This window comes from Erpetoichthys calabaricus, chromosome 7 (assembly GCF_900747795.2).
Source record: "Erpetoichthys calabaricus chromosome 7, fErpCal1.3, whole genome shotgun sequence".
NCBI lineage: Eukaryota > Metazoa > Chordata > Cladistia > Polypteriformes > Polypteridae > Erpetoichthys > Erpetoichthys calabaricus.
This window is the reverse complement of record NC_041400.2, coordinates 153878687-153897032: the sequence shown is the minus strand read 5'-3', so window position 1 is coordinate 153897032 and position 18346 is coordinate 153878687. Positions and strand designations below refer to the sequence as shown.

The 18346-nt window shown below is 36.4% G+C and overlaps 1 protein-coding gene across 1 annotated transcript in view; it reads right to left on the bottom strand.

The window, feature by feature from the left end:
- fras1 (Fraser extracellular matrix complex subunit 1) overlaps positions 1-18346 on the bottom strand; it is a 303582-nt gene that overhangs the window by 202793 nt on the left and 82443 nt on the right. The window contains 1 exon segment of the mRNA XM_028805595.2: positions 1522-1629. Within this exon segment, the coding sequence (XP_028661428.2) occupies positions 1522-1629 (108 nt within the window).

Sequence of the window (18346 nt, the reverse complement as noted above, 5' to 3'; positions counted from 1 at the left end):
ACTGCAGCTGCTGCACCCTGGAAGACACAAGTTCAGTGTGCAAGCTCTCATGTTACCAGCACTGTACCTTGTAGTTCATTAGTATTAGTTATATTCAGTAAATACCTTTTATAACATTCAGTACATAAAACACAATTATGTGATTAAGAAGAAGGTCCAAAGTTTAGAAGCAGTGGAGAACATTTTAAAGTACAGAACCAGAAGCAGTAAAATGCTACAGTTAGTCCTAAATTCAGATGACAATTAGGAATCTTAACAAATTCTAGTCAGCACAGATGTAGTTATCAAGCAAAACATCAGAGAATGTATACAGTACTGTAAATCCCAAGCATTTCCAAGATGAATTCTGAAGAGGTGCATTTTTAACAGTTGCATGCTGTATCATATTCCCATCTACAAACTACACTCCTTATCACTATTGACAAGATTGCAGTATTAATTAGTGTCCTTCCAGGAACATAGCATGATTTAAATTGCCTCTTATTTACCAGCAGGTTGCTCAGCTTTGCACAAATCAACAAAAGTAAAACAGAAAAGTGACCTAAAGCATCAAAGGATTTTTATTTGTCATAATTAAATAACATTAAACTTGTACTGGTATTGAGGACAAAGCAGTGTTAAGAAAAAAAAATATATAAATATGTAAAACAGTATATTGTACTGTGAAAACAACAGTGGTCTACTGAGTTGCCTGGTTCGGCCACAGCTGGCATACATTTTCTGAATCCAGGACATCAACAGTCATGTACTGAGGGCGGACTAGGCAATGAGGACACACCCACCCACACACACACACACATACACACACACGCACACACACACAGCAAGGGTTGGTGGCAAGTGCGTAGTGCTTTTACTAATAATCAAATCAAACAATCAAAGTGAAGTGCTTTTTCAATGAATTAGTCAATAAATAATCCTTGGTAAAAACAGTGTTCTTAGTGGAAATTAAAAGTCAATAAATAATCCCATAAATCGTAAAATTTCACAGGTTAAAACACAATCAAGTCCTGTCCATAAAACCCAATATATGGGCCTAGGTACAACCAATTAAATTGACTTCTCCTCTGCTCACCCTTTGAGGTCTCCATCCACCAGCAACCACAGTCATCCTTCCACAACCATCCCTATGCATTAAGCAGGGAACCTCGCAAGCCCTGCTCCCTTCTCCTGCTACCATCCCTCAGTATTCAGTGGGAGTTGCTCTGAGCCACTACTACTAGTCCAACCCATCACTGCCACCACCTCCCTGCAGCTGGGATACTCCACTTGAACACATCTATATACTTACTTCATGTATCTCTTACAAGCCTGTACATGTAGTGCAATAATTTACATTTCAATATTTACCACCAAGAACATAATACAGTTTTATTTATTGTCTCAGTTATTAACTTAGATGACAGCCTTGTCGGTATAATGTTTTTTTAAGCATGTGGGCATACTCAGGTATACTCTGTTATACACTGTACATAAACAACTATAACAATTCCACATTGAAATTATAATCAGAAAATTTACCCTTTTAAAGTCACAATGAGGATTCAGGCATCTTGTGGTTTCACAAACGACAATGTCATTAAAGCAGCTGCAGTTCTGGCAGGATTCTGGCTTCCACACTGTATTATTCTGAAAAGAAAATTAATTGAAAGTAAGATAATGCTCTTTTTCTTTAATATGATAATGTGGAAAAACTTATTTAACATATTGTACTACCTATTTAAAGGAATTATTTAAGAAAGGTTAAAAGGACAATTCCTAATCATTGTATCAACGTGCACTCATTATTATTAATAAATACCACAAGTGTCATAGAATTACTAATAAGTTACAGTTTGAAACAGCAATATGATTTATTTAACAGAGGTTAATAATTTACTAAATAAATACTCCGCAAAAGTCAGAAAAATTTTAGCCCATCTTCTATGTAGACAGTGATAAGCAATAAAAACACTTTTAAACAGAAATGCTGTGTGAGCAGAAGATCGTGATAACAGTCTAATAGCTTTTAAGGTATACAGAACACATGAGTTATTTAATTCAATTTTAGTTCACTATGTCCCAATTCTATTCAATATCAATTGTATCTTTATTTAATTATCATGCACCGATATATATGAAGTCCTGGCTTTGTTAGAGAACATTAATATAATGTGACAAATTTCAGTTAACACTTTATTTGAAGGGCATTTACATAGTGTTTTCATAACATATGCATAAGCATGGAATGACACTTAAGAATAAATATTTGATTAGCAATGAGCAGTTAACATCAGTATTTGTAAGATGAACAAAATATCGTTACTCTTAAAAAATTCACCATAATTTAGCAAACATATCTATGGCTACATCAGAGTCCACACATATTATGGGGGGGGGGGGGGGGGTTTATTCAATATTAATTTTATGTCTTGAAGAAAACATCATGAAGGCATTGTCCATTTCTCCATACACATTCTGACAGCCTGTAATGGAAATTTTTCATTGCTCGACATAACATATCAAGAGGATTGCCAGCGATTTCCTCTTCAATCCTCCTTTTTTAGTCCAGCAGTGGTTGCAGGACATTAGCGGTACACTTGGCTTTTAAGCTGTCCACACAGAAAAAAAACACAAACAGTGAGATCTCTGGATCTTTGAGGTCATGGATGTCCAGCTGTTGCAAGTTAGAGCTCTTCTCTTCTCTTCGCTGAGATCTTTAAGAGATCTTCTTAAAGCCTAGGTACAATAACTTTACTCATTTGCTTTCCTGTTGTTTCCTGCATCTTTTGTTGAAAGCTCTTGTTGTCAACAACAGTATGGGTTCTCATATCTTTACAGATAAAAACTGCTATTGATTGTTATTTTATGGACATGAGATGAATTAAGCTTGGAGTTAAACGCAATCTCCAGTCTATATTGTTTAGCCTCTACTTGTCTGGTGACTGAGACAACGTTTCTAAGTGAGTTCAGGATAAGTGATTTCTCAAATTTGTTGTGCTACCACAATACTTAACTTCTGAGTTGCACAGTTTACATATGGGCTTTGCTTTCTTCCAGCTGTGCTTTACCGACACACTGTTTGAATCTGTAGTAAATCCACACATCTGATTTAAGTGTCAAAAGACGCCAGTTAGTGTGAAGTACTATATGTAGATTTTTGCTTATCTGGGTTTAGTTAAGACTCTAATTTCAGGTAAGCAGGACACACCACTTTTTGTGAAGTACAAGTAGTAAAGCTCTTTTTCCGTAGAAAACCTTAAAAGGCACATTAGCAACATCTATTGGATTAGACGCCAAAAATGAAGATAAGCAAAAAATCTGTTTTTTTTTTTATCTCTATAGGGACATTAAAATAGTTATATAGTGTCACACACGTGTGGATGGGGAACAGTTGACAGGCTTGTGTGTCAGCCAGACCGGGGGTTAGCGCTCTCACCTGACCCTCTCTCCTCTTATTCCCCTGTAGCACAGCCAAGGACCCTGATTCATAGTGACATCACCATTGATCCACCCCCTGCTGACATCACTTCCAGCCAACTCTAATGACTTCATTCCCGCTACCGAGAATTCCTTTTCCTGCCACATCACTTCCAGTTCCGGTTGTCCTGACTCCACCTCTTCCTCCTACCCACCATATTTATAGAGCAGTCTCAGTTTTTTAGCAAGTTCAATTGTGAACTCCATGTCAAAATGAACATATCTCTCTGTTCTGCAATGGACCATATTTAAGATTATTTTTGCTTTGTGTGGTGTTTGAATGTTTGAATGAAAGCATATACCCCAACCTGCCACAAGACCCACTGTGTTGAATCCTCTAAGACTAAAGCCTTATGAGAAAATAAATAAAGTACTAGTTAAGAATATTTATGTTTGGCAGAATGCCCAGTGGGGGCTGGGTAGTCTTTTGGCCTGGACACCCCATAGGCTGTTTTTTTCTGCAGCTTAACTGGAGTTTTGCTTTTATTTTTTTGTCCATCCTGACCAACTGACCTTATCATCTAATGGTCATAATGGTCATTTAAAGACTTTAAAAAAATCTATATGTAAGGACTGTGTTTCTCTTAATTACATATCTATCTTATTTAAGTGTGCATAATTTATTTTGTGCATACTAATTATGCATTGTCTAATTTTAATTTGTTTTTAATTGCATGTAATTACTTCTTTGGCATCTTTAAGCTACATCATTTGCATGAAAATGTACTATAGAAATCGTAATTATTGACATTACATTGCTTGAATAGCCATACAACACTTCAAAACTCTAAATTTGCAGAAGTAAATTTAGAAAATGGAGGGACAGACAGACCACTTTTTGTTTCTAATGCAAGGTTATCCTAGCTGCTCATACACAGGTCTAATTATGTATGGGCACCCCGTGTAGCCATGGTACATGGCAGTTTTCTCTTTATGCTTGTCAGTAGATTTATTAGGCAACCTGTTCTTTTGTATTATGTTCAGCAATGGCTTAATTAGTAACATGGTGGGAGCTTTTCATCAAATAGTTGGCTTAACATATTAAAGTGAATTATTTGCCATTCAACAACAACAACAACAACACTTATTTATATAGTACATTTTAATACAAAAAGTAGCTCAAAGTGCTTTACATAATGAAGAGAAGAAAAATAAAAGACAAAATAAGAAATTAAAATAAGACAACGTTCAAGATAATAATACATTTTATTTATATACAGTAGCATCTTTCCCATGCTCAAAGCACTTAAGATTTCAATGTCTCATTTATTTCATGATCTTCACTACTCAGAGATAGTGTTTCAGCCTCTTGCTGCTATTCATACTGCTGCCACATATTATATCCATTGTCCCACCTGATGGGGCATCCATGATATTTAGTGCTGTGGCACCTATGTCTTGGGCCAAAACAAAGTCTGCTTACTTGCTGCATGTACTGTATGGTTAACACATTCAGTTTAAGAACAATCATCATTGAAGAGCAATCATCAAGGTGTTGACCAGACACATGATGCCTTGCCAAAATCTACTCTTTCTTACTGGTATATACATATTCCACGAAATGTCTAACAGCCACAGTGTTAAAATACAGCCTCAAGTGACATAAGAACAGCCACTATGGGATAATGGGAAGTATGAGATTCATATCAAGACAGAACTGGAACTACCAATCTTTCCATTACCCATGTTTAATTTGTAAAATGAAATGTGGTTGTTATAGCGTAGGGCAGCTCTTCTAAGCAATGGCAGAGTTGCACCAGTTTTCTTCACAAAGATTTAAAATGACACTTCAGCTGAAGAGAGCAACAGAATAGGTTTTCTGTTACTGAATCATGTCCTATATTATTAGAGGAAAATTGTAATGTATTTAGGTACAGTGGAACCTTGGATTGCGAGCATAATTCGTTCCAGATTCGTGCTTGTAATCCAAAGCACTCGTATTATCAAAGCAAATTTCCCCATAAGAAATAATGGAAACTTAGATGATTCGTTCCACAACCCAAAACTATTCATATAAAAATGATTAGTACAAAATATAAAGTAAAAATACATAAAACAAATTAACCTGCAATTTACCTTTGAAATGAATCGTGGCTGGTGTGAGGGAGATGGAGAGAGAGGAGGAGGAGGGTTATTGCATATAACAACTTTCACTCTAACGGAATCCCTGCTATCTGTTGGCTCACTGGTATCTTCTTCTTTTTTTGCGACTTTAACAAGGAACCTATCCAATGACAGTTGCTTTTGCCTGAAAAGTCACTACACTTAGACACAAAATAAAAAAAAATGCTTTACGCACTGTAAGGTTTCTAAACTCTTTTGGGATTCCACCCAACAGGACGACATGCGGAAAAGCATATCAAAGCAACCCTAGGCTCCCAGCGCTGTAGCAGTTTGTCGTAAAAGCGAATCCGAAAAGATCGCGGACATGCTATATGCACCTGCTGTTGATGGGTGATACAAGGAACATTATACATGCAGGGCACAGTATTACTTGGCCACTAACCTGGCCATGACCCTGCCTGACTGCTGAGTCTATGTATACGAGAGTGGCAGATCCCGCTACAATAAATAACTGTGCTGTTCCTGTTTCAAGCTGAAAAAAGTTGGTGTTGCTAAAGTACTGAGATTCAGCTTTGTGTTTTGGGGTGCAAGACAGGGACTTACACGTTACAACACACATGTGGTCACAATGCTGTAGTAAACAGTATGCGCTCATACGGATGTTGAGTGAGGCATGCCGATTGAGACCGAGAATAGGAGATGATTACCCACAATCCTGCAGAGAGAACAGAACCATCGGCTCAGTTGTGATCACGTGACGCTCAGCAAACAAAGCGTATACATATTACTCGTATTGCAAGACCTCACTCGTTTATCAAGTTAAAATTTATTAAAAATTTTAGCTCGTCTTGCAAAACACTTGCAGACCAAGTTATCCGCAATCCAAGATTTTACTGTATTACTTTTGCTAGATTAATTGGTTAGATAAAGGACCTGAATAATGAAAATAGAGTTTGTTTTGCAAGTAATCATTTAGGAGATGAATCTCTGAACTCATTTTCTTGCTAGCACTGTAGTTGAAAACAAATTTTAATCTACCATCAGTCTTTCATGGAGAGGATTCCAGTAGCAACAGACTGAGTGGGGCAGAGCAGATTTCCATAACCTTAACCATTCTCCATCTTATTCTGGGGAATTCCTAAGATTTCATTTATAGGAATTTCTGCAGCAAAAAACTCTTGAGAATTCACCTTACACACCAGAAACACAAATAGAAGCAAAGAATTAGGTGATGGCCACCAAAACACAAATATTCTTGTCCTCCCTGCACGTATTCCCTACAAGTGTTCAAATCACTGGCCTTAAACATTTTTTTTTATTTTCAAACCCTCTTAATACAATACAGAGTAATGGGAAGGAGGGGGGCCAGCATCGGCTCACCAATAAGTTTGTACTGCATAGCACTATGGCTAATATTCTTAAAGGGGTAGGCTAATCTATCACATGCAGTTCACATACAATTCCATACACAAAGATATTATATTTAAGAGAAAAATACACCATCAGTAAATTACATTTTCTGTTTCCTTTTGTAGGTACAGATATTGCATATGTATTCACAGGGTATGTTTTATGTATAAATGTATTTGCATGTTTTCTACTACTTTTTAGCACACAAATAAAACTTTTTTGTCTAAATCCATCCTGTAAGAAGAATTTCATCCAGTGTATCAGATCAGCTGCTTTATCAATCACTCATAATTCATACATTGTTTGTGAGCAGTATATTTCAGTACATAGCCAGGTCTGTACAGCACAGAAGTACTAATAGGACAAAGCAGACAGTTTCTGGTTTTAATGCTAATGAAGATTTTCATTTTAAAGACATATTTTTCTGGAGTTTCAGTAATAACTATAAGTGAATTATAAAATAGGGGGATCAAACAACTATAAATACTACCAGTCCACAAAAAAGCACAGGCAGTGTCATTCAGAATTCTACAGAACACAATTCTTGCACATATTATCAGAATTACACTTTCCTTAACAAAGTCATAAGAGAGAAAGGCTAATGAAGAATACTGAAGAAGACTGAATTCATTTGTGTTCAGTGAGATTTTGGCACAATGGCATTCCACTGTCTTTTGTTACGGCTGCGTTTTAATTAATCACACCTTCCTAGTACACTGCTTGCTTAGACAATACCACATATACATGCAACATACACATGTTCATTCTACAGCTATGTTAATGGGCAGTTTGTTCTTTCCTTTTTTAATGTATTCATCCAATTCATAAAAGACTGGTTTCTGTTTATTAGATCAAAGACATGCATTTTCTATTTTGTTAAATACATTATATTGTCATCATATATACAAGTGCTGGAGAAAATATTAACAGGACTGTTGAAACCTATATTTACTGTAATACTAGTGGAAGGTAAAAGATTCTAATCACTTCCCTGAAAATGGATATAAAATATTACTTCTCTAAAATTCCTACATCATTGAGAATTCTGAATAGGAATTCAGAAAAAAATAGAAAAAAAAACACCATTTCCAAATTGATTTTCTTTTGAAACTGCTCTAAGTCTAGACTGTATTTAAAGTTGTATACATTAAAATTAACTTGAGTTCACTTTTACTTCTCATTAAGAACAATAAAGTGCACAATAAACTGAACATTGTTTTGTAACAAAAGACAAAAAGGTCTTTCTTTCATCAACACTGTCAGATGAAAAAGTACTGCCAGAATGGAAGGATTCCAGAGGTCACCCAGATAACACACATCAGCAGCTTCATTATTTGCCTGTCAGAATGAATATTTTTTATTTCATCCCACATAAAAGGGAGGGCAGCAAAGTAGGATCTTAAACTTATTTTTTGTAATGTTTAAACGTAAAGTGAAAATAAGGCAGTTGTGAGAAGATCAAAGATCACATTCTTTCAGCTTATTTTGATAAAGTGACTAGCTATACGTCATAGGATATCGGTCTTGGTGCCCATTCAACTGATTCATTGCTTATTTACAGCTTCTAAGAAATTTTTTGTTAAGTGATTTTTTGGCTCAGACATCAAATTTTTCCCACCTCTATAGCAAAAAAAAAATGTTCTTGGGAATCATGCACCAAGCAACAGAAATTCAAGCAAATTTTAAATAAGGCAAAACAAAAAAGAGTTACATAATTTTACACACAGCTCATGCTGTCTAGTTCTTCTATAGGAGAAGAGATGAAATGTAAACTGAGGCTAGATCAGTCCTACAATGTCACTGAATCTGCCAGGGTTCCAACTTTAGAAACATTTTAATAAATGTACCACTGCAATTTGTTTGTTCTTATTGTTTGTTTCTTCAAAACATCCTTAACAACCTTCAGCTTCAAATTATTTATGTTGCCAAACATCTTGTACAGCCTCTTGGTTTTATTTCCCACTTCATGAATAATGCTGCCATCCCTTTACTGTTTTCAGTCCCTTGCTGCACTTGTACTTCAGTTATGCTCTTGCTTATTAATATCTATGCTGTCTATAGGCAGTAGTTTAACTCATAATAGTTAATTACATCCAGGGAATAGATGTAAAAGAAGGACAGGGTAGTGTATTAACATACCCCAGTCCAGCAGGGGGACAGAAGAGAGACCTGTTATCTTATACATCTTCAGAACAGCACATATCCGATTGGTCATTTTGATGCCAACACTATTTATTTCAGAATGCCTCATTTTAATGATGGTTTTATTACTTGTCACTAAGACCAACAGGCTGAACTTATTTCTATTGGTTAATCATTTCCTGCCAATTACTTTTGCCTGATTGGTGACAATAACCTACCATAGATCTTTAGTGTTACTTTCCTAATATTGAAACTGGGAAAAACACTGAGGCAGTAATAATTGCAATAGTTAGTTTTGCACATGAAATATATTCAGATAATTTAACATATTGTAACTGTATTAAACAATGGGAATGTTTATTAAGCTGTAGAAAACTGAACTTTAAAAGCTTAACAACATAGTTGCATTATTACGAACCAAAGAAAATGCCTTGTAAAATGACAAACAAGCACTGAATACAAGGCACTGCTAGTCTTGTTCTATTCTCCTCCTTAAAATAATACTGATGGTCTCTCTGACCAACCCTTCTTGCTGCTGTGCAGTGCCACTCTCCATGATTCACCAAGAACAACCCACATCTCCAACATGAATCTGTTATTTTCTGTTATCTTCTCTCTGAAAGTCTCCATCTTGAAAGTTCAAGGATTGTGGAATGCAGGGACTCTCTAATAGCTCATTGTCAATTAAGCACTTAGACCCCTTATCTAAACAGCTGACTGTTGGAGACAATATATTGCCGTTTTATGATGAATTTAGAATATCTTGAAAATACACTGATAGATCAGTGATCTTCAAACTATTCCCATTGATTGTGAACATTAACTGAGCACTATTTCTGTACTGAAGATCATATTGATGCATATAACCTGGAATTTCCAGCCTGCCTGTGTGTGATTTCTTCGCAGGCTCCTTCTGTATGGAGATGGTGCTCAGTCTTTAACTACTAATGATTTCTGCATCAACATCAGCATTTTAAAGAGCAACTTCCCTGTCTGAGCATTTCCAATACATCATTAATTCATTTTAAAATAGCATCATGCATTAAATGATCTTCATACTTCATCTGCAACACTAACTATATCAACTCTACATCTTTGCAAGTTGGAATGCAAGTGCAGTAGAGCTAAACATCTTTCATAGCCTACTATGTGCAATCAGCGAAAAATAACTGACAGCTAAGGATTAACCAATAGGAACAGGTTCAGCCTGTTTGTCTTTGTCTTGATTGACAAGTGATAAAATCATCATGAAACAGACATTCTGAAAGAGCGCTGGCTTTAAAAGAGCCATTTGGAAATGTGTCATTTGGAAAATCCCTTTGTTAAATAAAATGTCTGTAGACTCCTTAGCATTAGGATAATCCCCAGAAAAATGAGTCAAAAACACTGAATTTCTTCAACAAGAAAAATGTTGTTATGTGTATAAGAAATATCTAAATATTATAACATCAATGTAATTACAGTAGGAAAGGTATGCCCACTGTCCACTGCTGTACTGATGGAGATTTAGTACATGTCCTCTGTGTGACATGTTTTGAAACAGTCACCAATACCCAGCACGACGTCACAGTCAGGACAGTTCAAGCAAGTTTCTTTGCACACCTTTCTTTTAATACTTTTTCTGTTGCTTAAGCATGAAAGGTTTGAGTGTCAGTGGCAGACCTGCAAGATTTACATGCCCCTTGTGTTATTGTAAACTACCACAACACAAGGCTTTGTGACTTCCACATTTGCCCTTACAAGAATGACAGCTGCTTCATTGTAAACAATATTTATGGGGTTAACGTCTTTCTTATCGTTCTGTTTGAACGTAATCAGATTGCCTTTATTGCCATACACCTACTTTCACAGCGAACCTTCAGGCGATTGAATTCACCATGCATACTGTATTTCAGTAGTTTGGTCATACAGTGCCATATGCACAAGTTTCACTGTCCATGTCTGATAACCAATTCATATTATTATCACAATTCTTGATTCAACTTATTGTCCAATTTCAGTTTGTTCTAAAACTAGCTTTACAGCTTCTCATTTACACACCACTGTGTTCTGACTGAAGGCTCTGCCCTACTCATGAACATTGATTAATTACCTTAGAGTGGCACAACACCTAGAAATATTCACGACTTTTGCAGCATAGTGTTTTTTTATCTACTAGATGGTAGCAGAATACTATCTCAAGAGTTATATGGGCTCAACAATGTAAAAGTGGATGAAAATTACTACCCCACGTGTGACTCGGGTTTAACAGGATTTAAGGGGGGGGGGGGGGACAACACCCCACACAATAACTACTTTATTGAACTGAAATAAAATAAGGACATTGATTTCATAATAATTTATCATTTTTGTATTTAATTATACAGTGGAACCTTGGTTCACGTACAAATCGGTTTACGACCAAAAAGTTCGCCAAACTTTTGCCTCTGTTCACGACCACACACTCGGTATATGAACAAGCCAGTTTCCCTTTCGGTTTGTGCGCACCGATGATTTCCGCACATGTTGCATTGTTCTCGATCAGACGTGCGTGCTTGCACGTGCGTTCGTGCTTTCGCTGTGAACTGTTTGTGCTCTATTTCATTTCCCTTCCGGTTCATACGCGCCGATTACTGTATTTAAGCATGTGTTCAGCCTTTCCCTGTTCATTGTTCTCAGTCAGATGTGCGTGCTTTACCTGTAAACTCTTTGTGCTCTACAGTATTTCGTGTGCTTTTGCAGTTAACCATGGCTTCTAAGCAAGTGAAGAGTGGTGAGAAGAAAGTTTTGCAGAAAATTGAAATTGAAGTAAAGAAAGAAATTATTGAAAAGTATGAGCATGGCGTTCGTGTTACTTATCTTGCCACTGAGTACAAGAAGTCAAAATCTACGATTTTGACTATTCTAAAGCAGAAAGAATCTATTAAAGCAGCTGATGTTGCCAAAAGAGTTACAGCGTTAACCAGGCAGAGGCCTCAAGTGCTGGAAGAGGTGGAAAAACTGTTGCTAGTGTGGCTGAATGAGAAGCAACTTGCAGGGGATAGCATAAGCGAGGCGATGTTATGCGAGAAAGCCAGGAAGATTCATGGCGATTTGCTGCAAAACTATCCTTCTACGAGTGGCGAAAGTGAGGAATTTAAAGCCAGTAGAGGATGGTTTGAAAAGTTTTGCAAGAGACGTGGCATTCATAGTGTGATAAGGAATGGAGAGGCTGCTAGTTCAGACGCTGAAGCTGCGAAAGAATTCGTGAAAAATTTCACAAAATTAGTGGAGGACGAAGGCTACATCCCGCAACAAGTCTTCAACTGCGACGAGACCGGATTGTTCTCCACCCAGTTCCTCCTCACTTCATGCCAGAACCTTAGTTTTCAACAGTTAGTTGAAAAAACAGTTTTCTTGGTGGTTTATGGTTAGTTTTTGTATTACAGATTTTTCAAATGTTCATTTTTCGGTTCGTAGCGTGAATTGTTGCAATGTTACTTTTCTCTTTTTTCAAATGTTCATTTTTTTCCCTGTGCTTAAAACTCATTAAAAAAAGTGTTTACAGCGAGTAGTTCGTAGCGTGATTTGTTGCAATGTTACTTTTCTTGGTGGTTTATTAAATTACAGATTTTTCAACTGTTCCTTTTTTCCCTGTGCTTAAAACTCATTTAAAAAAAATGTTTACAGCGATCGGGTTGTAAGGCTATTAGCGTGAACTCCTGCAATGTTACTTTCTTGGTTGCTTGTGGTTGTTTTTTAAATAAAGTTCGGATTTGTTGAAATGTTCTGGTTTTTTTTCCCAGGTGCTTAAAACTCATTTTAAAAAAGTGTTTACAGCGATCGGGTCGTAAGACAATAGCACGAACTCTTGCAATGTTAGTTTTCTCTGTTGTTCAAGGTTTTCTCAGTGTTATTCAATGTTTTTACATTTAGTTTACTATTACGATGTGCTTTCTATGGTGTAATTAACTATTTGTGCTTAAAAATCTGTAAAAAAATATATTTACATACAGTTCGTACGGTCTGGAACGGATTAATTGTATTTACATACAATCCTATGGGGGAAATTGCATCGGTTCACGACCAAATCAGTTTTGGAATGAATTATGGTTCCACTGTACTTTATTATACTTTTTTTCCCCACAACAGACTGGACTCAGCTGCTGTCTGTGTGAACTCTGCACATTTTGTGTGTGTTTGTGTAGGTATTTTTCCCACGTAGTACAGCTTTCCACTGACATCCCAATGATGAGACCTGTTAGTCGTCATCATTAATTTGCCAATGTGTATATAAGCATGCTTTGAAGTAGGGCTGGGTTCTACTTCATTACGCTTGATATTGCTGGGAAAGATTTTAGCTCACAGACACCCTAAACTGAATAAATCAGTTTAGACAACAGATGGATGGAATGGATGATCATTCAACAAACATGGATAATCTTACAATTTGCAGAAGAGTAGTGCTTACTTTAGCCAAACTATTTTTTTTTTCATCTAAAAGACTTCTTAAATAAGGAAAATACCTAAGATATCTGACAACCTCAATGAATGCACTAAAAATCATATAATGAACAGTGTACCAGGCTATCTGAAAATCTATAGGACTTAAAATTGCAGTCTAATGAAATGCTCCACTGAATCAATAAATGAGTAAAACATTTTTGGTTTTACTTTTTCTTTAAAATTGATTATCTTCAGGGGATTTTACTACTTAGCAAAATTAATGTCAAAATTGTAATAATAGTTATTAAAAAAAAAAAAAAAAAATCTCTGCTTTGGTACATTGTTTTTTTAAGAGAACAACAATTAAAGCGTCCTACCTTTAAACTTTTGGGTCACTCAATCACCCTGAACAAAATCTGTCATTTTTTTGGAAGCACAGCTGATTTGCTGATTTCTTTTATTACTGCAACTATGAACTTGAACTTATATTTGTTGCTACGAGGTAAAAAACTATTTCGATTAGAAAATGTGTTATTTTAAGAAAATTTAAAGAGTCTCCATGCTTGCTGTTGCTTTATGTGCATTGATTTCCAATAACATTTATTTTAGAATAAAACTATGCAAGATGAAAGTTTTCAAAGAAAAAATACCCATTCTTAAATGTTAACATTCATACCACTGCAATATACTGCATATATGATTGCCTTACTTTTCAGTGTTCTCTCTTATCTCATGTTTCCTGATAAAAACTCTGGACCTGCAAATACTTCAGTTGAGGGCAGTAGATTTTTCTAATAGCCAATTGAAGCAGTCCCTTCTAGAGTAGGTAGCCACCCAAGCTCATCTCACTATCTTTCTTTTTGTCAGAAATAATGAACAGCACTGGTTTACAGCACATGAGAAATGTTGTTTCACAGCAGTGATAATACCTGGGCATTAATTACATACTCATCTTCCCTTTCTTCTGCATTTTCTCTTATTTGTACACAATATATGGCACACAACAGAATAATAAATTTCCATCTATCCATCTTTTAACTTTCTTTTTCTATTATAGGATCACAGGGAACACATGTCTGTATAATGTACAGTTTACAAGGATCATGCAAGCTTATATTGCTTACCACATCATCATAGCCTATTTAATTTAACTTCTCATTAAGCAAAAATCTAACTGAGATCAAATACACAAATGGGAAATGTCACACAACATAAACAGAAAACACAATGATAAAACAAAGACAGAAACATTGTTTCTGGGTTCTTTTGGGCTTAAAAAACTTAAATGGGACTTCTTTGAAAGCCTGAACTCTCACACTGTATCTCAAAGTCAAGAGAAGAAAGGGAAAAGTAGGGAAAATTCACAGCTCAGGAACCATGAGTGACATAGCAAACCAGCAGTGGTGCTTTACAGCATTAGAGTAATTGAGCATTGCAATTACAATACACACTTTAACAGTTACATCCACTAAAATAATTCTGACCATTTTTCTGAATATAAAAATACTATAAATATCATTCATTCACTTTTTCTATTTAATAAAGCAATTATCTAATAATGTAACTAGAGAACTATAATTTGTCTAATTTGATAAATACAAATGAGGGTCATCGGCATATAAATGAAAGTTAATACTGAGTTTCCAAATTCCACTTCATAATAGCAACAAAGAAAAAAAGACAATTTGCTCTACCACTGGATCCTGAGGGACATCATGTCTAACTGCGGACAGGAAAGACAGAGCTCCGTCTTCAGACTGCTGGTCATTTTGAAAACCATTTGTAAAGTATGGAGCAAAGCAAATAATTACAATAAAGACATATAGGATAGGCCAACTAATATTCAAGCTATGTAGAACAATACCATTATCATCAGTATAAAGTTCATTAACAAATTATTAATTAATTCCAGTATTATTCATGCAGACAAAAGGCATTTAATTTTGGAAATAAAATGTAAAATCTCCTGCTCTGCCATTAAGTTAAAACTGGCCAAAGTGATGCAGTGCTACTAGATTTCTGATAGCTAACATTTCAGTCTGGCGTTTTGGTATCTGTTTAGTAATAATGAAATCCATAAAGTCATTGCTGTTAATATGATGTGAAATTATGGAAGACATTTGTCAGAACAACTATTGCCCTAATCTTACAACTCAAGGTTTACTGATCTATTAATATAAACAATAATCTGCCTTATAGAAAGCTTTATTAATGAACTTTCAATTATTAAAGTCCATGTAGATCTGAATACTTAATTTAAATCCTGATACTCTGTATATACAATTCATTATAATAACTATTCATGGTGGCTCTAAAATCTGTACTAACCCCTACTCTCTCTTCTGTTTCCTTTTCCGGTGTCCTTTTGGTGGTGGCTTGCACCACCACCATCTACTCAAAGCACCGTGATGTTCCAACAATGATGGATGAATTAAAAGCCAGAAGTCTGTATGTCCATCAGCATCAAGTGACTCAGTGAGAACCCTAACTACAAAGAGGACTATTTCATTTATGTTAGGTAGAATGCCCAGAGGGGACTGGGCGGTCTCGTGGCCTGGAACCCCTGCAGATTTTATTTTTCTCTCCAGCCGTCTGGAGTTTTTTTTTTTTTTTTCTGTCCACCCTGGCCATCGGACCTTACTCCTTTTCTATGTTAACTAATGTTGTTATGTTAACTAAAAAAGCTACTTTTTGTATGGAAATGTGCTATATAAATAAATGTTGTTGTTGTTGTTGTTGAAAACTTGCATTTAACTTAGTCTTCATTTAAATGGTAATGTAAGACTTTAAAATTTCAGAACCCATGCGTTTTTATTAAAACTCCTTTTCACTTCATTTATCTTTGTTTTGAGAGTAGATTTATGTAAAATCTGTGTCAGTACACTTTAAGGGACTCCATGTCTAATTGGGGACAGGAATAAGGGAGTATCATGTTTAGACCTCAACACATATTGAAAAGGATTTTATAAATATTAAGTAAACCAACTAAGATGAGACAGTAGGTTACAGTAATCCCTCCTCCATCGCGGGGGTTGCGTTCCAAACCCCCCGCGAAAGGTGAAAATCCGCGAAGTAGAAACCATATGTTTATATGGTTATTTTTATATTGTCATGCTTGGGTCACAGATTTGCACAGAAACACAGGAGGTTGTAGATAGACAGGAACGTTATTCAAACACTGCAAACAAACATTTGTCTCTTTTTCAAAAGTTTAAACTGTGCTCCATGACAAGACAGAGATGACAGTTCCGTCTCACAATTAAAAGAATGCAAACATATCTTCCTCTTCAAAGGAGTGCGCATCAGGAGCAGAGACTGTCAGAAAGAGAGAGGAAAGCAAAGAAATCAATAGGGCTGTCTGGCTTTTAAGTATGCGAAGCACCGCGGCACAAAGCTGTTGAAGGCGGCAGCTCACACCCCCTCCGTCGGGAGCAGAGAAAGAGAGAGAGAGAGAGAGAGACAGAGAAAAACAAACAATCAAAAATCAATATGTGCCCTTCGAGCTTTTAAGTATGCGAAGCACCGTGCAGCATGTCGCTTCACGAAGCAGCTGCACAGAAGGTAGCAACGTGAAGATAATCTTTCAGCATTTTTAGACGAGCGTCTCTATCGTCTAGGTGTGCAAACAGCCCCCCTGCTCAATCCCCCTACGTCAGGATCACAGAAAGTCAGCGCAAGAGAGAGAGAGAGAAAAGTAAGTTGGGTAGATTCTCAGCCATCTGCCAATAGCGTCCCTTGTATGAAATCAACTGGGCAAACCAACCGAGGAAGCATGTACCAGAAATTAAAAGACCCATTGTCCGCAGAAATCCGCGAACCAGCAAAAAATCCGCAAAATATATTTAAATATGCTTACATATAAAATCCGTGATAGAGTGAAGCCGCGAAAGATGAAGCGCGATATAGCAAGGGATTACTGTATTCCTTGTTGAAAAAAACATTTAATGGCAAGGAAATGTGTAGATCAAAGGGAATCAAATAATGATATGAAATTATTTCATTGGCACGGACTTAATTACACTCTGATTGTTTACACCCTGGGTTATAAATAAATCTAAATTATTTTTTGAAAGTGAAGAACCTTTAACAATTTCGAGAAGCTATACAGAATCAATCAGGAAGGGAATGTTTGGTAAGGGTGTCCGTTTCCATTTAGGCAAGTTCAAAACTGGCATCAATCAATTTTGTTTAACAACTAATTCAGCTACTGTTCATTTTATATGTCCATATCTTATATCCCAGGAGAGGTTAAGGAGGGCTTTAATTATCTACCTCAGATGCAGCACTATTTTATTTAAGGCAATTTGATTATACTGAGGGCGGCACGGTGGCGCAGTGGTAGCGCTGCTGCCTCACAGTAAGGAGACCTGGGTTCACTTTCTGGGTCCTCCCTGCGTGGAGTTTGCATGTTCTCCCTGTGTCTGTGTGGGTTTCCTCCGTGTGCTCTGGTTTCCTCCCACAGTCCAAAGACAGGCAGGTTAGGTGCATTGGTGATCCTAAATTGTCCCTAGTGTGTGCTTGGTGTGTGGTGGTGTGTGTGTGTGTGTGCCCTGCAGTGGGCTGGCACTCTGCACGGGGTTTGTTCCTGCCTTGCACCCTGTGTTGGCTGGGATTGGCTCCAGCAGACCCCGTGACCCTGTGTTAGAATATAGCGGGTTGGATAATGACTGACTGACTGACTGACTGATTATACTGAAAGCAGTGTTCAGATGTGGTCTCTTACCAAATAAAGAGTGAAATTAGTTTTACTTTAAATGTTGGAAATTAATGCATGATTTTTTTATTAACATGAAAGTTTCAGTCTTAAGAAATAAGAATAAAAAAATAATTTAACTAGTAAAAATTAAAAAAGGTAATTTATCAATAA